Source organism: Rousettus aegyptiacus, unplaced genomic scaffold (assembly GCF_014176215.1).
Source record: "Rousettus aegyptiacus isolate mRouAeg1 unplaced genomic scaffold, mRouAeg1.p scaffold_m13_p_10, whole genome shotgun sequence".
In the NCBI taxonomy this organism is placed as follows: Eukaryota; Metazoa; Chordata; class Mammalia; order Chiroptera; family Pteropodidae; genus Rousettus; species Rousettus aegyptiacus.
Genome location: NW_023416285.1, coordinates 24973337 through 24998502, shown reverse-complemented (window position 1 = coordinate 24998502; position 25166 = coordinate 24973337). Strand labels below are relative to the sequence as shown.

The 25166-nt window shown below is 34.0% G+C and overlaps 1 protein-coding gene across 7 annotated transcripts in view; it reads left to right on the top strand.

Moving 5' to 3' along the window:
- SEC24B (SEC24 homolog B, COPII coat complex component) overlaps nt 1-25166 on the top strand; it is a 72620-nt gene that overhangs the window by 5690 nt on the left and 41764 nt on the right. For all 7 annotated transcript variants that reach the window (XR_001596389.2, XM_036227624.1, XM_036227626.1 and 4 more), the window contains exons 2-3: nt 13020-13766; nt 20162-20335. Coding sequence is in view for 6 of the 7 variants with exons in the window: in XM_036227624.1 (XP_036083517.1) it covers nt 13020-13766; nt 20162-20335 (921 nt within the window). In the remaining variant the exon portion in view is untranslated. The remainder of the gene's footprint in view (nt 1-13019; nt 13767-20161; nt 20336-25166) is intronic.

The following is a 25166-nucleotide window of genomic DNA, read 5'->3' as shown; positions in this document are numbered from 1 at the left end:
CTTTCAAATTTAATGAAAATCTTTAATCTTACTTTTTAAAAAAGTATTGAAGTTTGATTTAGGAAAAGATATCAGTCAGGCTGAGACGCTCCATCGAAAAGGTATTTAGACTATTTGTTAAAAAATCTATTCTTAAATTAGACTGGTACCATTGAGTAGATAATGTGTTGTAATAATGTTTCCTTCTTTTAGATAGATATACCTCACTCGAAGCTAAGAATAATTTAAAGATCTTTCAGGGATTGCATATAACCTGATTTTTTTCTTTTCCATGATTTGATTTTTTTTTTTTTTTTTGTGAAGCACTGTGTTAAACTGTTTGGTAGATGCAATAATTACTTCATTGATTCAAGACATATTTTTTTTTTCCCACAAACTTTTAAGTATGAAATTGGGTGCATTTTAGAAAAAGCTGGTTTTAATGAAGTGGAAGTAATAGCTATAAAAGCCTGCCATTGACCCCTAATATGTAGACTGAATAATGGCTTCTTCAAATATGTCCTCAATCTAATCTCTAAATGCTTTGCAGCTGTGATTAAGAGCAGGGTGATTATCCTGGAGCTGGATGGGCCTGATAAAATCATAACAGTCTTTATTAGAGGAAAATTGAAGGAGTCAGCCAAACAGCAGAGAAAGTAATGTGACCACAGGAGCAGAGGTTGGAGTGATGTGCTTTGAAGATGGAGAAAAGAGCCAGAAGCTCAGGAATGTAGGTAGCCACTAGAAGCTGAAAAAGACAGAAGAAATAGATTCTCTCCTCAGAGCCTTAAAAGAAAGAAACCAGCTTTGCTCATGACACCTTGATGTTAGCCCAGTGAAAATGATTTTGAACTTCCAACCTCCAATACTATAAAAGAATGAATAAATTTGTGTTGTTTTAAGCCACTAAGTTTGTGGTAATACAATAGCAATAGGAAACATACATCTAAGAATTTTTTTTTTTAAAGTGGCAGTATCAAAACATCTTAGATATAGTGAAATAGAGTAGATTTTGTTTCCTTTTATTTCAGATTTTTTATACTTGAACTACTGCAGAGTAAAATGTGTAAAATGCCAAAGTGAAAAAAAAGTGTATATTTGTTCTTGTACTATGGTACAAATTACATAGTGGAAGCTTGTAAAGTTTTGTGTTCTTTAAGTATATAGCTTTTGTTGGTACAGTGTGACGAAGTAAATACCTGATGTAGAAATATTTGATGATTATTTAGTAGGCTTCTTTTTCAAAATATAGTAATGGTTTCCATGAGCCAGGCGCTCTGTTAAGCCTTAGGGTTATGATAGAGCTGAAAGCAAACTTAGAGCAAAGCTTTTCACTTGCAGAGTCTACAGTCAGGCAGTTTTAGTTCATGTGAAAAATGCTGTCGTAGGGGTTCAAGATACCATAGATGCACCATTAAGCAGGCATTCACTTAAAGCCATAGAGAATGTTTTCTAGGGGAGGCGCTAAGCTGAGGCCTGAAGAAGAGTTGAGTAAGAGTTGATCAGATGAAAGGAGAAGAGGGAAATTTCGAAGGTTCCAAGTAGAGGGAAGAGCCTTTGTGAAAGGTTAGAGGTGCATAAGCATGCCTTGAGAAAAACCCAGTGTGGTCAGAGTGCGTGCCACAGTGATCCTCACTCAGCATTTTCATACTCACGGCTACTTTAGTGCTAACATTTTTGGTGATGTTCTTGAAGGAATTAAACTTCGAACACCTGTATTTTAAAAAAAGCAAGTTTCAGAAAACTATTACATATTTACTGATCCTCTCAGAAACCTTTACATACAACTTAATTGTATTCTGCCCTGACCAACCTCTTTGATGGCCTCTTGAGACAGGTGTAAGGTACACACTTACCTAACGTTGCGCTGTGGTGTCTTCGCCTTTTGTTTTGTGGGACGTGATACCTCTTACCAGATCGCCGTTCTTTGTCACTTCACCATAACCGTAGGCATCCTTAGTTGTAGCACAGTTTGATTTATTGATCTAACTTTGGTAGGCCCACGCAAAGGACCTGCAGTATGCAGTATATCAAGGCATTCCTGTTGAAAATCGTTATGAGAAGTAGGAGTGGTGTGCAGTGAATCAGGGGAGGTAAGCAGGGCCTGTGCATTAGTTTTCTCTTTCTGCTGTAACAAATTACCACAGATTGGTGGCTTAAAACTTCATGAATTCATCTGTAGGTTAGAAGTCTAATTGGGCTAAAGTCACGGTGTCAGTAGAGCAGCATTCTCTTCTACAGGCTATAGGAAAGAATTCATTCTTTGGCTTTTTCCAGCTTTTAAAGGCTGCCCACATTCCTTGACTCATGACCACTTCTTTCCACCTTCAAAGCCAGCAACATTGCATTTCTCTTAGGAGTCTTCTGTAGTTATGTTTCCCTATTCCATTTTTAAGGACTTTTTGAGTACATTGAGCTCACCTGGGTAATTGAAGCTAATTCCACCCCCTCCCCATTTTAAGGTCAGCTGATTAACACTACTAATACTATCTATAACCTTAACTCCCCTGTGGAATGTAACCTAACATATTCACAGGTTTCGGGGATTAGGACATGGATATATGGGATGGGGAAGGATTATTCTGCCTTCCACTGCCTCATAGGCCATGTTAAAGAATTGGAATTTTTTTCTTGATGTCAAAGGAAACCATTAAAAAGCTTTAAATAAAAAAGTAGCAATCAGATTTACTTTTTAGGAAAATCACTCTGCCTGTGTTTTGTGTAGTCATTTGTCTAAAAAGTTGCTTCATATGATCCATTTACTAGTTCATTTCCAGCACTCTTTTCTAACATTTTAAAAACTTGCTATGTTGCAATAAGTTTAGATTTGCAGAAGTGATGCAAAGATAGTACAGAAAATGCAATACCCTTAGTGGGCTTCCTCTAAAGTTTTATATCTTCCTCTCATATCTTAACATCTTACAAAACCACGGCATGTTTATCAAAACTTGGAAGTTAACATTGGTGAAATACAATCAAACTATAGATTTTATTTATATTTCACCAGTTTTCCCACTAATTTTTCTGTTCTTGGGTCCAATTCAGGATATCATGTTGCATTTAGTTGTCATGTCTCCTCAGTCTTCTCTGCTTTGTGACAGTTTCTTAGTCTTTTTTTTGTATTTTGGGACCTGACAGTACTGGCTAATTATTTTGTAGATGGTTTCTCACTTTGGGCTTGCTGATGCTTTCTGATGCTTAGACTGAGATGAATTTTTAGGAAGAATACCACAGAGGTGAAGTGCCCATCTTACTGCATTATGTCAGGGGTATTGGGTGGCTTAAACCATAGACATTTATATTCTCACAGTTTTGGAGGCTGGAGGTCCGAGATCAGGATGCCAGCATGGTTGGGTCTTGGTGGAGACCCTCCTCCTGACTTGCAGATGACCATCTTCTCACTGTACACTCGTATGGCTTTTCCTTCTTTCATGTGTGTGGGGAAAAGAGATCTTCTTTTATAAGGACATTAATTCCATCACGACGGTCCTACCCTGATGCCCAGTCTAAACCTAATTGCCCCCGAAATGCACCCCCTCTTAATACCATCAACTTGGAGGTGAAGGCTTCAACATACGAATTCTGGGGGAATACATTCAGTTCATAATAGAGGCTGCCCTCTGAGTTCCCCACTGTAAAGTTACTATTTTTTCCCCTTTTCCTGCTGTGCTTATTAGGTATAACTCACTAACTCCAGTCTACATTTAACAGAAAGAGAATTAACTCTACCTCTTAGAGTGAGGTGTATCAAATAATTTGTGTGTGTATGTTAAAATCACCACAGTAATTAATAAATATTTGGGGAGAAACTTTTAAATAATTTTCCTGTTTTTCCTTAAATTTGTACCCACTAATTTTAGCATTCCTCAGTGGCTCTTTCCTGCAGTAATTATTACTGTGCAATTCTAGTAGTGATTTTTTTTTCTGTTCCTCATTCCGTCTATATTATTTGGAATATTTCTATAAGGAAGATTTATTTCTTTTCTCTCATTTTAAAATGCATTCAGTCACTTAGCTTATTATGGACTTGGATATTTTATTTGGGTTATAGTCCAATACTATCATTATTAATATGTGTTATTCAAATTGTTACAGCTCTGGCTATTGGGAGTTCTTTCAGATTGGCTCCAGTGTACCTTTGTCCCCATCCTTTTGATTTCTGAGCACTTCTTTTGGCACTGTAAGATTCTCCATCTTGTACTTGCCCTACCTTAACACTAGAATCAGTAGTTCGTCCAAGGATCCCTGGTTCCTATTGTTGGGGCATGGTATTTAGAAACCAAAAACTGTGCCCTGGATGTGCTCATTGCTCCTGGGTGTCACTGCTTCTGGGCTCTCTCAGTGGATAGTTAGGAGATGTTTGTATACTAACTCACGTATGTAAACACATCTTTAATTTATATCTGCATCTGACCATCTGTATGCATTTTACCTAAATGTTTTTCAGGTAAGTTATTATACTGATTTGTTGCAATCCATATTCCATCCTAGATATTCTTGAAATCCTGGTTGATTTTTTAATAAAAATTTGCATATAATAAATTTGCATTTATTCTTTGTAGGGTAGGGCTCAATGGGTTTTAGCACATGCGTGCAGTCAAGTATCCACTACAGCACTACCACATAGAAAAGTTCGATCACATAAAAAAAGTCCTCATGTAATCCCTGTATAACTATCTACTGTTTTCTCCGCCAGCCCTGGCAACCATTGCTGTTTTCCATCCCTGTCATTCTGTCTTTTCCAGGATGTCATATAAATGGAACCATAAAATATGTAGTCTTTTGAGTCTGGTTTCTTTTATTTAGCTACATTTACCCATGCTGTTGCATGAATGAATTGTCTGTTCTTTTATTGCTATATAGTATTCTATTACATGTATGTACCAGGATTATTTATCTATTTCTATATTGTTGAATATCTTGGTTGTTTCCAGGTTTTGATGATCATGAACAGAGCTACTATAAACATTTATGTTCTGGTTTTTGTGTGGACAGAAGTTTTCACGTTAAATATGTAAGAGTGGGACTGCTAGGTCAAATGATAAGTGTGTATTTAATTTTATTGGAAAACTGCCATACTATTTTCCAAGGTGGCTGTGCTATTTTGGATTCCCTCTAACCATGAATGAGAGTTTCTCTTTCTTCATATCTTTGTCACTATGTGATATTTTGAATTTTTATGTTTTTGTTTTTAGTTGCTCCAATGAGTATGTAGATACATCTCATTATGGTTTTAATTTGCATTTCCCTAATAACATATTTATTTCCACCTATATGTATTGGTAATTTTTTTTTTCACCAATTTTTTGGCTGAGTTGTCTTTTCTTACTGTTGAGTTTTAAGAGTTTATAATACAATTTGGATACAAGTCCTTTATTGGGTGTATGATTAGGAAATATTTTCTTGACTGTGGCTTGTCTTTTAATTCTCTTAGTGTTTACAGAGCAAAGTTTTTTATTTTGATAAAGTCCATTTTATCAGTATTTTCTGTTACTGATCGTGCTTTTTAGTGTCATAGATAAGACCTTACTGCCGAATCCATATTCACCTAGATATTCTTTATTTTCTCATAGAAGTTGTTTAATTTTACATTTAGATCTGTTTCATTTTGACTTAATTTTTGTTTAAGGTTTTGAGATATATGCATTGAGGTTTACTTTTTCATGTATAGATTTGTTGAAAAGACTTTTCCTCCATTGAATTGTCTTGGCACCTTTGTTTAAAATAAGTTGATTATATATTTATGGGTCTATTTCTAGACATTTTCTTAATTACTGTAGTATATAAATTGAAATCGGGTGAGTTTGTCATCTATTCTTTTCAAAGTTTTGTTTGTTTTAGCTATTTTGGTGCTTTTGGCTTTTTATAAATTTTAGAATCAGCTTGTTGATGTATATAAAAAAGCTGATTGCATTGAATCTGAAGATCCAAAATCAAGTCTTTCAGTTCACAAACATGGTATTTTATTCCATTTATTTAAATCCTTACTTTTTCCTTCAGTGTTTTGTAGTTTTCCTTCACATGTTTCATTAGTTTTATATGTTATATACGTCTGTTTTGTGTGCTGTTATAAATAGTGCTGTTTGTTTGATATTAAAAATCCCATTTGTTCATTACTAGTGTTTGGAATGTATTTCAGATGTTGAACCTGGTATAAACTATTTGGTCATGAGGAGTTTTACTTTTCAGATATTGCTGGAGTCTATTTGTTAATATTTTGTTCATGCAATAATAGTATTTCATGAAAAAACTCAGAGCTAAGTTGAATAAGTGCTTTTTCCTTAAGATAATCTCTATTAGTATGCAATAGAGGTACTTCGTTTATTCCTATTTGCATCACAAAGAATATTAAGAAGAGCCATATACTCTAGTGTTGAGATTTAATACAATTAATAATTTTCACTGCTCTATTTAGGATAGTCTTAAGTGAAACTAGCTTGCTTATTTATTTATTTTACCACGAGTGCATGGTAGTGAAAAATATGATTACTAGGGTTGCTTGGTTTCCACTGCTTCAATTTCCGTCACAGGGCCAGCATGTTACCCATTACTCCTTTCGTGCCATTAATATAGATATCAACACAGTGAAGAGTGCAAATGCTACTTTAGTACTATTATAAAAAGTTTTTACCTACAGATCCCCCCCAAAGTTTCTAGTACTGCCAGGGTTCTGTATACTATGCATTGACAATCACTGTTCTATATCCTTACTATGTTAGTGTCCTAGGGTTGCTGTAATGAATTACCACAAACTGGATGGCTTAAAAAAATTCTTTTCTAGTTCTGAGACCAGAAGTCTGAAATTAAGGTGTTGGCAGGGCCACACTTTCTCTGTAGGCTCTAGGAGAGAATCTGGTCCTTGCCTCTTCCTGCTTGTGGTTGGCTTTTTACATTCCTTGTATTTTGGCCTCATGACTCTGCTTCGTCTTCACTTGGCCTTCTCTTCTTTGTGTGTGTCTTAAAAGAATATGCGTGATTGCATTTAGGACCTGCTCAGATAATCCAGGAGAAACAACTCCTCTCAAGATCCTTAACTTAATCATGCCTTTTTCCACATAAAGTAATATTCGTTCTTTTCCATGTAAGATTTTCACAGGTTTCAGGGATTAGGATGTGGATGTATCTTTCGGGAGGCCAGTATTCCACCCATGTATGTTGGAGTGCCTCATATTGTCCCACAAGTCTCATAAGTTTTGCTTGTTTTTCTTAAGTCTTTTGTCTCTGTTTTTTGAATGGGATCATTTTATTGCTCAGTTGTCAGACTTGTTGATTCTTCTGCCATGCTGTTGAGGCCATCTAGCATATTTATTTGTTTCTTTTGAATATTTCCATTTTTAAAATAGTTTTCATTTCTCTGTTGATATTATATGTTCATTTACTGGTTTTCTTCAATTCTTTGAATATATATATTTTTATTTTTTGAACATATTATAAGAGCTGCTTTGAAGCCTTCAAATGTTAAATTTAACTTCCAGGCCCATTTTGATTCCGGTCTCTGCCTGCCTTTTTGTCCTGGGCATCCCAGTCTCTCCCCTACATATGCACAGTTAAGGTGCCAACTAGGGACCTGACCCAGTGATTGGAACCGATGGGATATCACTTTTAGAAGAGTAATGTGAACGTGCACAAAGACTTACCTCCACACACACTCATCACCATGTGGCTTCATGTTTTAAAAATAATGGAAAACAACCAAGTGGCCAGATAGAGAATTTATTAAAACACGATAAATCCATGTAAAGGAATACTATACTATTCAGATATTAAAAATTATGGAAAGATATTTAAGTCATGCCAAATAAAGAAATCATATACAAGTTCATTGTAAGCCCACTTTTGCTCAACTAAATTAAGCAGTTACATGCAAAAAGAAAATATTGGGTAGATATACGTCAGCACGTTAATAGCAGTTAACGCAGGTTAGGGATGATTTTTATTTGATAGTTTTCTGTACCTTTTTGCAATGACTATATTACCTTTGTAATAAGAAAAATACTAATAGAGTTATTTTTTAAAAATTTGACTATCTACTTATGTAACTTATTCTCTCTTCCACAACCTTTTTTGCTGTTCATTTTATAAGTATTAAATACCAGCCGTCTTTTCATATATGTTGCAGAATCATTTTGAATCCAGCGAAAGATCTGCATCTAAATTATCCTAGAAAGCCAGTTATTTTTCCATTTTTCTTAGAAATTAGTAGCATTAATGATATTTGGCAGTACTTCAAAATGCTTTTATAATCAATGTTTCTATTAATGTCTAATTTCAATATTTAGGCCTAAATTGAAAGCATTCCATATATGCGGTCATTGATTCCCCTTTCTTTTTATATTTTTCTGTCTTAGAGCAACATTCAATAGTAATTTAGTGCAAGCTCCGTATGTAATTTTAAAATATCAAAAGGAACAAGTAAAATCAGTTTGAATTTATTCAGTTATCCCAATATATACAAAATATTATCATTTTAACATGTATTTAATATTAAAAATTGCTGAGATATTTTTTCATACTATTTCTTCAAAAGCCATTGTGTATTTTATCGTTATAGCACTTCTCAATTCAGATTAGCGTTATTTCGAGTGCTCAATAGCCACACATGGCTTATCATATTGGATAATGCAGGTCTATAGCACATGTCTGTGATTCCAGTTGTTTTTGCCTTTCATGGTAGACCCACATTTCAGCATTCAGTTATTTTTTTTCTTTCATTTTTTTCTAGTGTCCCCTATAGTTCGCTTAAAGCTTTACATTTCTCAACTATTCTATGAAGGAACTATTTTTCTAATGCAGTACGACAATTTAGTACATTATGTGTGTGTGTGTGTGTGTATACACACACACACACACACACACATACTATGTTTAGCTTATTCAAAGATAACATTTTCTTTCTTAATATAGAAACTGATGTCTAAACTTTTAAGAATATAATGCATTTTTAAGTTAGGTAAAGATGGATATATTTTAGTTTTAGAATCTGGATTCTGAATTTTTTGCAATAGTAATTAATTGCTATTTCCATTACTATTGCTATATAACAAATTACTCCAAAACGTGATTGTTTAAAACACCCATTTTATTATGCTCACAGATTCTGTTGATCAAGAATTTGGACAAGGCACAGCAGAGATGGGTTTGCTCTAGGATATCTAGGGCCTTAGCTAGGAAGAGTCAAAGGTGAGTCAGTGGCTGGAGATTTGAATGATCTGGAAGGTTCATTTATTCACATGTCTGGCACCAGGACTAGAATCAGAGACTTGGACTTCAGACCAAAGCGCCTACCATGACCTTTCCTTGTGGATTGGCTTCTGCAGAACATGACAGCTGTGGAATCATTGGGCTCTTGCGCAACTGTTTGGGGATCCACATACAGATGTTCCATCGAACAGTGTAGGAGCTGAGTTGCCTGTGATTGAGTCTGGGAAGTCATACAGCTTTGCCTCTGCCATTCTTTATTGGTGGAAGCTGTACAGCCTGTTCATATGCAAGGGGAGTAGACGTAGACCCCACCACCCCCACCTTTAATCAGCAGAGTATCAAGGAATTTAGGGGCCATGTTTAAAACTGTCACAATTGCTTAGGGAATTACAGGAAACAGGCAAGTGAAAACACATTAGTAAAATTGCCATAATTTATTCTACAGACCATGGTTTTTGTTTGTTTTAAAGAATGTAAGTATGTAAACTACTCATTTGTAGTATTTGCCAGGTTCAGATTTTAGTATATGCAGAAGAAATAAAACTTTATTAGTTCGATATTATATCCTGAGAGAAAATTGGGAGAGTTATTTAATGCATTTTGAAGTCGAAGTAAAGAAAATGCATTTCTTTTTAGGTCACAGTAAGACAAAATTTTTAAAGATATTTTTCTTGTCCTGGATATCATTTTCTTTCAATTCAAATTGATTCTTATGTGGTTTTCTTTTTTTAAGTGCAGGCTTTTAAAAATTGACAAAATATTTGAGAGGAAACATTTGCTTTCAAAGGAGTCTTGATTCAGTTATCATTTTCGATGAAATTATTTTCAGACCCTTCATGTTTTGGGAACATTTAGATCTTGATATAGAGTAAGGAATAGTAAGCATCTACATATAATTAGCTAGCCCCCTCCTCATCCCCCATAAAGTATGTGCCTTTGTTTTCTTTCATGGACTGAGAATAGGCTTCCTCTGATGGTCAGTTCACTTCTATAAATTTCAATCAATACAACATTTCTGTTATTTTTAGAAGAATGACATTTGAGCAGCCGGACATGATTGTTTCCCTGTTTTTCGATCCATGTAGCATGGATGAACCAACTAATTCATTAAGTAGGAAGACACCTAAACAGATTTATCCAACTCTGATTTGGATCTTCTTTTGATTGATAAATTCATACCAGTAGAATTTTCTGAGACAGCAGTGAAGAATAACAAATCTATCTTTTTATATATTAAGTAAGGCGGGGAGGGAGAAGGTGTCACTTTTTTTTTATTATTTTTAATTTTTGGCATGTTAATGAAAGATTCCTATTAGCCTTTTTTCCTTTTAAGTAAATAAATTCTTTCAGGTTAACCATGACCATGTAAAATATCCTGTAAGAAGAGTAAAGTAGACACTTAGTAAAACAGTTTTATCTCAGTTTTCATTCTCTATATACTTCTTAGAATAGGGTGGATATTATTCTTTCCTTACAGTTTGATTGCATAAGTCATCTTTGTATCTGCAATAGAATATGTATTTATATGATCAAAGATGAAGGTTCTACTATATTAGTAGGAATTAAAAACAGAAAAAGGAAATGTTAAGCTTTATTCATAATGTCTTTTATAAACAAGTATATATATTATAGCTAGGAATACATCGACACATCCTTGGTGTTAGTGAACTTGAAACAGCTTGTGAATATTTGTTTTTGTTACCTTTTCATTTTAAAGTATGGCACAGATACTTGTTTTCTTCCACAAGATAGGAAAATTCGATTCTAAGATAAAGTTTGCTCTTAGTTGGAACTAAGGCTAGAATTCCATTGTTTGGGACAATTGACCAATATTTGCTGGGCTAAAGAAAGCCAGTCAGATTTTAGTGTAGTGAGGATCAACAGGTCATTGTTTAAAACTATGAATTTGAGCCAGACTACTTGATTCAAATCCCAGCCTAGTTACTTCCTAAGATTGTGACTGTGTTGAATGACTTAATTTCTGTGTCTTGTTTATCTTATTTATAAAGTGGGTATAATGATATTATTTACTTCTAGAGGCTTCGAGGAAGATTAAAGATATTAATATATGTAAAGCACTTAGAACAGAGAGGACACATAGTGTAAAATGTTTAATAGACTCAATAAAATGTTAGGATTATTGTTAATGATATTGATAAAATAAAAACCTGTAGTGATCAAAGATATAAAACTATAAAAGTGGAAGTAGTAAAAGCATTAGAGGAAAACATGGGTATGTAATTTTATAAAATGAATGGGAAAAGCTCTATTAAGAATGATTTTAAAATTTATCAAGTGTGAAAGATTTTACTACATAATAATTGAGGAACTATAGCAAATCATACCGTGAACAAAGTCTAAAGAGAAACAGTAACCTAAGGGAAAATATATACACCATATAGAAATAACATAAAGTTAAATTTCTTAATATACAAGAACATTTATAAATCATTAAGGAAAATAAAACCCTGTGGAACAAAGGCAAATAACAGATGAAGACACCCAAATATCTAAGAAATATTTGAAAAGACTCTCAGCGTCACTTGAAGTTAGGTACTGCAAACTAAAATGTTTTTCACTTATCAGACTGCAAAGATTAAAATATTACTCAATGTTGGGAAGACAAGGCATTCTCGAGCATTATTGATGGGAGGTATAAATTTATAGACCGTTTTGGAGAGACATTTGGTATAATGGTCAATTTTAAAAGCACAAACCTTTTGAACCTCTAGTTTCACTTCTAGGAACTTATCTTTCAGATTCATCACAGATGTTGTCCTCATAAATATAAATTAGTTCACTCCCTGAAATATTTCTCAGTGGAGATTTAATAAGTAATGTTATGTTTCTACAATTAAATACTGTAGATTTCTTTAGAAGAATAATGAAGATTGATTTATGCTAACAATATCTAGAATACATTAAGTTAAAACAAGTTGAAATGTAGTATGATCTTTGTGTATTTAAAAAATAGATATGCTTTTTTATGCATTGCATACATACATAGATGTACAAAGGATATACAAGAGACCATTAGCTGTAGCTACTACATGTGGGAAGTGGGATATCAGATATGAGGGGGAGAGGGGACTTTTACTTTCACTTGATAGTCTTCCTTGTTTATATTTTTTTTAATATAGATACTGGGTATATTGTTACTTTTATAGTTTTAATAAACTGATAAGAAAGGTTAGAACTTCTTCCATCCTGGGTATGTTAGTTATCAATGCCGCATAACAAAATACCTCAAAACTTTAGCAACTTAAAACAGCAAATATTTTAATCTCAGTTTCTGAGAGATGTAAACTTAGGAATGGCCTTGCTGGGTGGTTCTCTCTTAGGGTCTCATGAGATCACGGTCGGCTGTCAGTTGGGGCTGTAGTTATCTCAAGATTCTACTAGTTGTGAAGGATCTCCTTCCATGCTTGTTCACATGGCTGTTGGGAGGCCTCAGTTTCTCTTTGGACTTCCCTAGATAAGGCTCGTCACAATTTGGCAAGTTTGTTCTTCCAGACTGAGTGATCTGAGAGAGAGAGAGAGAGAGCCAGCACCCCAGACTGGGCAAATCTTGGAGATGATGTATCCTTACTTTTGCTATGTGCTATGGGTCACCCACCAATTCTGGTACATTGTGGGGCAGCATGAGGACCAGGAGATATGGATCATTGAGGCCATCTTGGAGACTAGCTACCACAGTGGGTCTATAACAGTATATATCTTTTGTAATAATTTGAGATTGTGGAGAAATAAATTAATCAGGCAACATGTAAATGGGAACTACGCTTAAAAATTAGTGATCTCCTTCCCGATCTCTGTAAATATTTGCTTTTCTTTTTCAGGTCCAGCACAGAATCAAATGCAGGTTCCACCTGGGTATGGATTGCATCCTCAAAATTATAATATTCCCTCAGGACATTACTCTCAAGGACCTGGGAAAATGACCTCATTGCCGGTGGATAGCCAGTGTGGCGATTACTATTCTGGTCTCTATACGGGACCAGCACAAAATGTGGTGACTCCCAACACAGCAAACCAACAACCAGGAACACAGCAGATATATGGCAGGGGCCCTCCTGCCCCTCGCACTGTGGGATCCACTCCGGGATACTTCCAGGGTGCAGCATCATCAGCAGCCCATTTGCATACGAGTGCCTCCCAGCCACACTCCTCTTTTGTGAATCACTACAATAGTCCAGCCATGTACTCTGCCAATTCTGTTGTTTCTCAGGGATTTCCCTCTACTTGTGGTCACTATGCTGTGTCAACTGTTTCTAATGCTGCGTATCCTAGTGTTTCATATCCCTCTCTGCCTGCTGGTGATCCATATGGGCAACAGATGTTTACCTCACAGAATGCTTCGACTGTCAGACCAGTTAGAGATAATTCATTTTCTGGTCAAAATACTGCTCCCAACCATCCATCACCACTTCCACCTCCACCATCACAGCAGTACTACCAGCAGCAGAGTCTTTCAGCATACAATACTCTCTCATGGTCATCTTCAGGCCTTCCATCGACCCAAGACAATCTCATTCGAAACCACACTGGTTCTCTGGCTACAGCCAACAACAACCCGACAAATACCGGTAGGTTGAATGAAAAGTTCACCAAAGCATGGCTGAAAATTAGTGCGTTTCCAATCAGGTTTTCATTTGCATGAAAGTTAAAGATGATATTACCTAATAGAAAAATTGGAAATTAGCTCACCTTTGTAATTAATTTGCTTTATTTAATGTGGTGGTTTGTAGCATCTCCCTGGGCCCTTCCCTTCACCTGTCCACAATTAGCCACTCAACCTTCTGCCTGTTGTAGCCTAATTCCTTACCATGATTGGGATCTCAGTCAATATTTATTGATATGTTTTATGCCTCTGCAATAGTTGTCTTTAATGTGAATTAAGTATAGAGCAAATGAAAGGGTTCATTTGGGTATATGCTTTGTTAGCCACTACTCTTTTTTTTTGTACTAGTTCAACTTTGGGACAGTTATTATCCCAGCCAGAGCCCCACTCACTATAGAAAAGATGACAGCACTGGTGTCTCTGAGTTAGCTCCTATTAGTGACTTTCACAGAAGATCTATTTCCTACACTTAAAAGCTGATGTTTTCTTATTCCCAGTTGGTAAGTTAGGATGAAGAATGAGAAAGGGAAGGAAAGATGCTTGAAGAATAAATACCCTTGTGATTAGTTTTCATGACCTTCTTAAACCAAGATGTGGTTAAGTTTATTAGTTTAAAACAAATTATGAATGCAAGCATGCAGTCTTTTTAGTGTGAGATTTCCATAGGGTATGGTCATTTAATTTAACTTGTAAACTTGAACTTAACAACTCTTGAACTGAAAGAAAATGTATATAAAGAATGAGAGTTGGTAAAGCTGTGCTAGTTTTCTGAGTGATTTCTTCAGATTGTACATCAGAGTCTGGATAACCATATGTCAGGGATGTTGTAGAAATGTATCCTCTGGATAATTTGGTTATTTAAAATTAGAAGTTTAGAATATTATATCAAGATCATCTTTCATTGCTATGTCATTTAGAAACACTTTCAGCTTCCAGCTACTAATAATGGTTTAAACAAAGAAGGTGGTATGTAACAAGAAGTCTAACGGGATCCAGTGGATCTAGATCTCCTCAGTATCTCTTCTGTCTTTCCACTCCTCCATTCTTCACATGTTTGTTTATAGATAAAGAAGATAACTTCTGTACTTATAGTCATCAAGTCAGAGTTAAAAGAATTGACTGGATCTTGCATAAGTCATCTTAAAGCATCATCACGGTTCCTAAACCTGACCGTGGACCAGAATCACTAGCACAGATTGTACTCTTCAGCCCCAGCTTACTGAGCTAACCAGACTGGCCAGGGTAGTCTCGGGAATGTTTTTCTGACTTGATATCAAGGTTTGCCTAGTAAGAGGCCCAAATTCTACTACAGTCTTTTTGCTTTACAGATGAGAAAACCCATCCAAGTTGGCTGCTTGTGGTTATTATTAATGTTAAAAACACACTTTGTCTTGGAGTTCAATTTCTTCTCTCAGTCTGCCTTTCTCAGAGCTAGGTCTTTGTGATTCCTAGAAATTCTTTTGTTTCGCTCTTCTTTTAGCACTCCTTTTATAGATCAGCTTATTCTAAGGACCCTCTGACTTAAGGATTTTGTGACTTTCGTGACCAAAAAAAGAAATATAGGTAATTCCTGTCATATTTCTGAGATGTGATGGAACCAGTTTATACTGAGATGTGAGATCAGGGAAATAGGGGACCACATGGTCAATGAACAGAATACCTAATTGGAAAGGACCTATCATTGAAAAAAATACTGAAAAATAGTAGAAATAATTACAAAATGACCTCCTATTTGAATAACTGTAGGAATTGGTTCTGTAGGCAGAGAGATGGGGTATATTTTTATTCTTTTAATCCCAGTACTGTACTGAGGACAACCATAAAAAATATAATTTTAGAGGTTGTGTTGTGTTATTTTTTAAACTTTATATTGTTAAATTGCTTTTAAGTTGTACTTCAGAGGTTGACAAATATATCTCAGGCTAATTAGACACATACTCTTCACTATTTCAAAAGAAATAAAGAGGTTACTTAAAATCTACTTTAAAATTAAATATTACAGAAGTTCCCAAACTTTCTCAGTTGATAATATCTCAGTATTTTTTCACAGTTCCGCAGCAACTTAGTAATAATAGTTCATAAGGTGTTTGACAGATGTCACTCTACTTCTATTGAAAATTTAAAATGTCCCTTGGAACCCTGTGAGTTTGTTCCACGGGCATCTTGAGTACCTAAGTACAAGGTTTGGGAACCATGGAAATATTGATTTTAATTTTCTAGAAAGATAGGAAACAATTGCTTTGAAACTCTTAAATTATATTGTCATATTAAAAAGAGAATCTTAGGTACTAAAATAGTTTTGTGTGAAATACAACCTTTGAATAAATGACAAAATGCATTTTTTATTACTTGATTGTACTGATTTCATTTTTGAGTATAGTAAAACTTCTTAAGCAATTTTTAAAGGGTTGGAGATCCAAAAGCATAAATCTGAGTTTAGTGATTATCAAAAACACAGTGATGAATACAAGCTGTTATTTTTAGGCAGTTGATGAATTTATCTGCAGAAACATGGAATAAAAAGATCTTTAAATGTTATCTCATTTGCTTCTTTATTGTAGAAAAATTTAGCACTAAAACTTCAGATTATTTTATTAAAAAGTATTCTAAGTATGTATGTTTTGGGTGCTGTTAGGTAGGGTGAAATTTTGGCTGGTGTTTAGAAGGTATCATTTCTTAGGCCATTTAAAAACTTTTAAATGGTCACTAAATATCTCAAGGCTCAGAAGCTCTTTTTCAATTTGAGGTGATGTTGGTTGAGGGTGCGACAGCAAGATGAGTACTGAAACTGTAGATTAAAGTCATTTTCTTATTTTATTACCTTTCATTTTAAAAAGTATGTAATTTTTTAAATTAGCAAGATAAATCCTATTGCTAAGATCTAAAATTTTGCCAGAAAAATTATTTTTATTAAAATTATTTCATACACCTAAAACTAATATAATATTGTATACCAACTGCAATTAAAAATTTTTTAAAATTATTTAAAATTATTTTTACTATTTTTTGCTTAATAAGGATCACATGTTGATAGCATATTACAAAATAGTACTATCTGATTAATGCTGTTTTACTACATACCGTTTTATAAAACAAGCATTTAAAAAGCTACTTATGTAAAAATAATAATACACATTTATATAATCCTTGTGTAAAATTCCACAACATACTTGATACTAACATATAGTCACTGATAAGTTAATATTATATCTATTACCTCAGGGTAGTGATGTGCCTGAGGAAAAGCAAAATAAGTACCCTGTAGGAGATGATTATCTGGACAAAAAAAATACAAGTTAGAAATAAATTAGGAAACTACATTGGAGGTATATATAGTACAATAAAGAGATTATTTTCAACTTTGGAAACGTGAGGTTGCAGAGTTACGAGATGGAAATAACATATTTTTTTTTGCTTCCTCACACTCATACTCCTTTGGTTTTTCCAAAGCTGCTTTTGAACCTTATCATCTTTTCTCAACCTTGTACCTCCCACCTGTAAATTTTTTTACATTTACTCCTCTAAATTCAGAAAGTGAGATGTTGATCTTCATGCTCACTTCCTTCAGATCTTGGCTTTTTCCGTTATCTCTTTTCCAGTAGATCAGTTTCCTAGGTTCTGCTGGGCTATACTATTAGAAAGGTGAGAGGAATTGAAAGGGAAACATAAACTTGGTCCTATTTGGTCCAGTAGCCATCAAAAGTTTTTAAGCAAGGGGGTGACACTGTCAGATTTATGTTTCAGAACTTTCTTTTATGACCACTGTGGTAGACAGGAGGAGGAATAACTTGGAGATAGGAAGACAAGCTGGGAAGGAACTACTGCAGTTACCTAGATGAAGGATAATAACTTGGGCTGGGACTTGTTTAGATATGACAGATGACAGAGATGATTACAGGGATTTGTCGATATAGTTTATGAAGCAAAAGGAAGAATAAAAGATGCCTTTTAAATTCTCCAGCTTGAAAAACTTGAATGGATGGTAGTACTATTAGCTGAGAATTATTTTGTCTCCCTAGTTCTGAAAGAATTTTGCGTACAATCATTATAATGAGCTACAAGAATGAAATGGGGAACTACCTTAATACCAAAAAAGACAAAAGATTTATTCTTGAATCATGAGTTCTGTCTCTACTCATCCCATACACTGACTGAACAGCAGTACAGCAGTTTATTTTCATAGTGCCCGTTTTATATATTATTTCTTCTGTCAGATTATCTTTGTGAAAGGGCAGTTTCTTTTTGGCTGACATGCTTCCGTGGTCCTTAATATTTGCAGAACATTTCTCCATTCATTTGACAAATATTTGAAAGCCAACTATATATGACAGGCATTGTTTTAGTGCTGGGAGATAAAATAGTAAAACACTTGATCCTTCATGAAGTTTGCCAGCCTGTGTGGGAAAGCAGACATTATCCGGATAAAAACAATGAATGTAAAATTGTTATTATTTAAGTATCATGAAGCAGAGATAATATATGATGTTTGACGAGTGTACTCGTAGGTGCATCTGGTCTGTTAGTTTTGAACGTTAAGGAAGTTTTCCCTGATATTGGACATTTGAGCTGCAGTCTGAAGCATGAATTCTCCTAGGGCTTCACTCACATGACTAGCAGCCTACACAGACTGTTGACTCTCTTAAGTTGACTCCCTACTTGAGAAACTAACTTTCTTGTATGATGGCTCGGGGCAGAATTGCAAGAGTGGAAAGGGATAAGCTGCAAGGCCTCTTGAGACTTGCACAACATTACTTCTGCCACATTACTTCTCTTAATTAAAGCCAGTCAAGGTTAGCCCCAGTTTAGAGGTGGGAAACTAGACTCCACTTCTTAATGAGAGGAACCAGCAAAATAATGTGACTGTGTTTTCAGTCTCCTATATGACGTTTGCTCTTCCTAAAAATGATGAGGCATCCAGCATATTCAGACTACCTTACACCTTCTTTCCCCGTTCTCCATATTTATATCATTTGTATATTGGGACTCCTTTTGTTTTGTCATCTTAGTTCAACAGTTGTTTCAGTCTTAGACCTAAGTTATACATACACACACCCGTCATACATATATACATATATGTACAGGTATATATGTTCAGTATATTATTCACTGCTTACTATGAGTCTTTTGTCTTAGGATTTCCCAACCAGATTTATGGAGGTATAATTAGCATGATATTGTATGTTTAAGATGTACAATATGATAATTCGATACACATGTAAAATGATTATCACAGTAATCAGTTGATACATCCATCACCTCACATAATTACCTTTTCTGTGTATGTGGTGAGAATATTTAAGCTTTTTTTCCTTAGCAACTTTCAAGTATATAATACAGTATTGTTAATTGTAGTCAACCATGCTGTATATTAGATCCCCAGAACTTATTCATCTTATAACTTTGTACCCACTGACTGACATCTCCCCATTTCCCCCACCCCGCAGTCCTTGACAACCACCATTCTACTCTCTCTTTCTGTGAATTCAGCTTTTTTAGATTCCACAGGTGTTAGATCATACACTATATGTCATTCTCTGGCTTATTTCACTCAGCATAATACCCTCAAGGTCCATCCATCATGTTCCAAGTAGCAGGATTTCCTTCTTTTGAATTGCTGAATAATTTCTGTGTGTCTGTATATGTGTGTATCTATACATTTTTTTTATTCATTCATCTATTGTATGTTTTACACATACATACACATAACACATTTTATTTATCCATTGATGGGCACTTAAGTTATTGCATAGATTTTTTAGTTATCTCTTGGTTGGCTGAAGAGTATTTTCTAGGTCAGACAATTTGAGCTATCAAAAGGCCCACTGTGAGTTACATGTACTTTATTCCAAAAGCCCAACCTAGGGTTACCCTCTGGTCCTTAACTCATTTATATGTGAAATAAGGCATCTGATTAGAAGCAGCAGATGAGAAGTGTTTACACACTCTCATGCAGTTTACAGTGCAAAATGAGATCTGGGAAGATACTAGGAACCTTTGCGGAGTTCATGAACCACATTACTGCATCAATCTTATCTGAAGTACTATTGTACAGTACAGTAATTAATAATAGAGATCATTAGTAAAGAAAAACTTTTGGGTTTATTTTGTTTAAGAAGGTAAGGAAGCTTGTGAAATGTTTTAGGAAATTTTCCATCAAGGATTATTAAAACATTTGGTAAGTAAGTTTTTGAGGTTTTTTGAAAATAATTTCTTTGTTCCACCTTATTTTCTAGATATACTTTACTAGATAAATGTGATGTTACTGAAGTTTCTATAAGAACTTCAAATAAACTGTATTCTGTTAGTATTTTAATATATTTCAAGTTTATTGCTGTTGATGAAATAGTTTTTTGTCTTTAGTTGCAGATTCTTTATCCTGTCCTGTGATGCAAAATGCCCAGCCTCCCAAGTCCAGCCCAGTGGTGTCCACTGTTGTGTCAGGAGCCTCATCAGCAAGAACACCTCCCACTGCAAATCACCTCGTTGAGCCTGTGGCCTCAGTTACACAACCATCAGAGCTATTACAACAGAAAGGTATTGGAGAGATTCATTATACTGTACAAGTAGCACACATATACATACATACTGATTCAAATGGCTGATTTTAAGTCAAACTGTATACACATAATTTTTAGAAAGTATGAAAAAATAATTTATAATTTCAATTTAAACACTTTTCTTTTTAGATATTAACTTCCAGTCACTTCTTGAAATTATATTTTACATAATTACAAGCTTAGTTTAAATACTTTGTTTTGCTTTTACACTTATTAAATTATTCATATTCTTCACCTATCTGCACAGTCTTTGTCATTTTCCTGTCTAATTAATTGTGTCAATTTATTTTAATTAACTAATGCGTCCCTCTATTATACAACATTTATTTCCTATTTTTTAAAGGTTATTAGTTTCTTTTAGGACAAAGTACCCATGATTTCTTTATCTAGTGTATTTCTATGCTTATCATTATTATTAATGGCAAATAACTTTGACCCAATTTTGGGAATGCAGTTATATCCCACATTGACAGCATTGACAAACAATACAGTTTGTTTGCTCGTTAATATTCTTCATGTGCTAAATAAGTGACAGGCAACTAAAATGTGTTGTTTTGACGCTCTTTCCCCACATTGTCTTTATTTTGGCAGTATTCATGGTTATTTTCTGTCTGGCTAAAATTCCAAGTCCAAAAATTGATTTTTCAGGTTAATATACTTTATTTTTCATTTGATGAGATATAACTGAACTGTTTTTAGAAATCTATTGTTTATATTTCTAGAGCAACCATTAGTAATGTTTTTAGGGACTATACATAATACGTAATAACAACTCCTGACCTTGAATGTGAAGAACTCTCTTCTCTGTCATGTTCTGAAACTTGGGAAAAGCATCTGTATCCTTAGCCTCATTTCAGTGCCTATGTCTGGTGAGTGTTTATGTGGTCAACAGAAGCCTTTCTATAATTTGATCAGATTATACATTATAAATTTTCTTATTTGGTTTTATAGGAAAACCAACTGCAGCACCAAGGAGTGTCCATTGATTTCCAACCAGCCAGTGGGTACATTGGGAATAGAATCTAGTTATAAGTGTTTGCCTTTAAAGGGAGGGGCTGGTAGGAAAGTTTTGCTTGTCATGAGTAAGGTTAGGTTGTAGTCCTGGATGAACAGTGTTTTTTCGTGTGTGTCTTTCCTCTGCATTAAAGACTACTTCTGTTTCTTAAATATCTTGCATGTTTTGACCCTGTACATTGCCCCTGCTAATTCATTTTTTCCTATCATATTTTTGACCATCTTATTTTAAATTCCATGTTGTCATCTTACTGTATCATTTTGTAAACTACTTTCCCACTAAATAGTAATTGTTTCTTTTTTTTCTTACTAATATATGGAAAAGAGAAGGAACTGCCATTTATTGAGCACTTACAATATGCCACTTTATATTTATTATTTCATTTAATCTCCATATCATTCCTACAATGTAGATATCCTTGTTTTACAGATGAGAAAAATGAGATTTCACAAAAATTAGGTAACCTAAATTAGAAATTAGTAAGTAGCAAAGTGAAAGATTTTTAACTCAGACTTTTCTATCTCGTTCATTTATCTAAAATGAGGTTGAATGTTTTGTTGTTAGCTATTAACGGACTCTTGATTTATCTAAGATAAGCTCCTTGAATAAATAGCAAGAAAGATAATAGTGGAGACATTTGAACTGTAACTTTTATTTTTCCTTTTTCTTAAGTAGGCGTTTGGTTTTTTAGTGTCCTTTTTGCCTTTGGGTAGGTCAGAAACACACCTACTTGTTTCTGAGTTAGGGCTACCAAGTGGTAGTTTGTGTAAATGGTGCCTCTTGTAGTTGTGCCATGTATGGCCTGCATAGGGTGTGCTGTGGTTCCAAGATAACTACTAAAATAGTACTACTTAAAAGAGATGTCTTTTTTTCCCAGTTTCAAAGACACCCTTACTAGTCACTCTTTCTTTCAAGAACTCAGCACTTTTTACTGGTTTTTAGGGGAGAGCATTCCAATTTTTGCTTGCATATCTCCTAAAAACAATTTTTTAAGCTCTAACTACTTAAACATTTATGAGATTGACATGTAAAATTTTTCAACAAAAGTTTAACTAATTAATTATAATTTTCAACATATTACATGTGTGACTTTTAAAACAGATGTTACATTATTCTTTGTATCCACTGAAATGATACCTACCACATCCTTTAAAAAAAATACCCAAATATGCCCTTTTTTAACATTTGGAAAGTTTTCATTTTTTTCTTTATCTCCTTAATGTCATACCCCTTCCCCTGTGTGTAATTATATATTTTTAAGCTAGAAACTCTTTTATCACTCTGTATCATACTTTTCCGCCACAGTGTTATTATATACATTAAGATTTTCAAATTTAATTTATCGTTTATGACCATAAGTCTAAGCATTAACATTTTTTTTTCTGGCTTAAGTAACCAGTAAAATTATTATTATTTAGTTGGTCAAAACAACATAAACATCGTGACTTTTGGTATTTTTTAATGGATAGTACGTGTTTCTTGAAATATGTATTTTTGTGAGGTAAATGCCTACCCCCCACCCCCAGCACCATAGTTTTATGTACCTGAGTCGTATATGATTAATTGTTAGAATAAAATAAACTTAGCTAAATTTCATTCATAGTTATTTTTATACGTAAAATTGCTGAGAAACTTTGTTCATGCAAAGTGGATAGAAATGGTATTTGAAGGGTTATATTAAAGCAGTATTGCTTTTTTGGGTTTTTAACCTTCTGAGTTACATGTCAGAAATTTTTATTATTGTTTGTTAGGTTTTGTTTTCCAGATAGTTGGTGACATTATTATTATTTTTAATATAGTGGTTTACAGTTTTAAAATACCTTTTACTTTTATCTCTCTCTTGGTCATCATGTGAAATCAGCACATCATATTTCATTTTCCTTTCACAGATGAGGAAATTCCAGTTTAGAGAGGTTAGGTGTCTTACCCAAACACATACAGACTCCCAAGGAGGGAGCAAGACTCAATACAATCTTCTGCCTCCAAACCCAGTGCTCATCTTACTGAATCAGCAATTATTTAAAATATTGTAAATTTCATGATACCATTGCCAATATCTTATCACATCATTTCAATGTATTTTTATCAAAACTTTTAAGCTGTGATGTAGGTCATTTATTTTATGGATGATATCTTTCTATATAACCTGATTGGTAAAGGCAGTCCTCATTTTCAAACCAGTGAGACAAACTTAATTCTTTGTCAGAACATCTGATGTAATTTTTTTTAATCCAAAGAAACATGTTTCTAGAATTCCAAGGGTATCATTTACTCCATTGAGAAATAAATTGTAGCATATATCTTTTAAGCTAAATTACTAAGTGCAGTCAAATTTAAATCTCAAAGATCTAATATGATTAATTTATCCTTTTTTTTAATAGTAGGCTATAAAAGCTAGGCGATGAGTCAGTATACTGTTTCACATTACCAAATTTGAAACAATACCATGTAATATGTACCTAATATGTTATTTGTGAAGCAAGAATTATCTTGAAAAGTTCTGCATTCCTGTGGTAAATACATATATCGTGTGTATCAAATTCTGTTATTTGACTTTTTAAACATGTTTATAAAGGAATAAAATATAAAAATCAAAAATAACTTAATTTCATCAGAGATCATGATAAAAAGGAATGTTCCCATGTATTTAATAAAAAAAGAAAAACATACACTGCTTAGGACTAGGTTCACCTAGTAAATTTTTGTTGTTTTTGTTAAAAGGAGGTAGAAAGAATGAAGTATTCTATAGAATATAAGGAGGTGAGAAATGACAAATAATCATTATAAATATATTATGCTAAAATAGATTGTAAAGTACTATATTGAACATCTCATATTGATGCTGCAAGAAATCATGTAGAATTTTTATCTATGAGTTTTAGCCAGTGTATCTTAAAAAAAAATTGGTGGTCCTAGAAAACAGTCTATTTGTTTTTATAATAATTAGCATTACTAAGAATACTACTCAGGTTGGTAGATTTTTTTTTTTTTCTAATGACTTGCCCTAGGGCTAAGTATTAAGAATAGCTGAAAATAATTGTTTTTAACTAAATATACAGACATGTTTTTAAATAATACTAATACTCATATAATATTTAGTACAGTTCAGGCACCATTCTAAGCTTTGAAATATGTATATTAATTACTTAATCCTCAAAACAACTACTTGAGGTAGTTACTACCCCATTTACAGATGGTGTAAATGAAGAACAGAAAGATTAGTAACTTGCTCAAGGACACAAACTAGTAAGTGGTAGAACCTAGAACTGAACCCAGAGTCTTCATCTTTATCCACAATGTCCTGCCGCTTGTCTAGTCAATACTTCCTAACGTTTTTGTTTTGTTCTCATGGGGCTCTTTGAAAAGTGGTAAGTTCTTTGACAGTAGTGATGGGACCACATACATGCAGAATTATTAAATTAATCGTTTAAGGAAGGAGGATATTTTCCCTTTAGTGCTTAAGAGATTTTTATTCCTCAGGGCAGTGTTATAGTAAGATTTAGGATAAGTTAAGGGTATGTGTTTCTTTTGTAAAGTGAGAGAAAGGCTGTTGTTAACACAGGCACTCTTAATTTGGGTAAGTTTTAGGAAAGAGTTGTATGGAAATTGATTCTCTTAAAACTATTTTTTTGTGAAAACTCTTGGCAAGTTTTCTAGTATGTGTACCTTGTTTGCTGAACAGCTTAGGAAAGATAAGTTGCTCAAAAGTCTGAACCCTGGAATTGAAAAGAGCTAACCCCACAACAGATTTATTCTCTTAAGACTAATTTTATTTATTTACACCTTCTCTGTA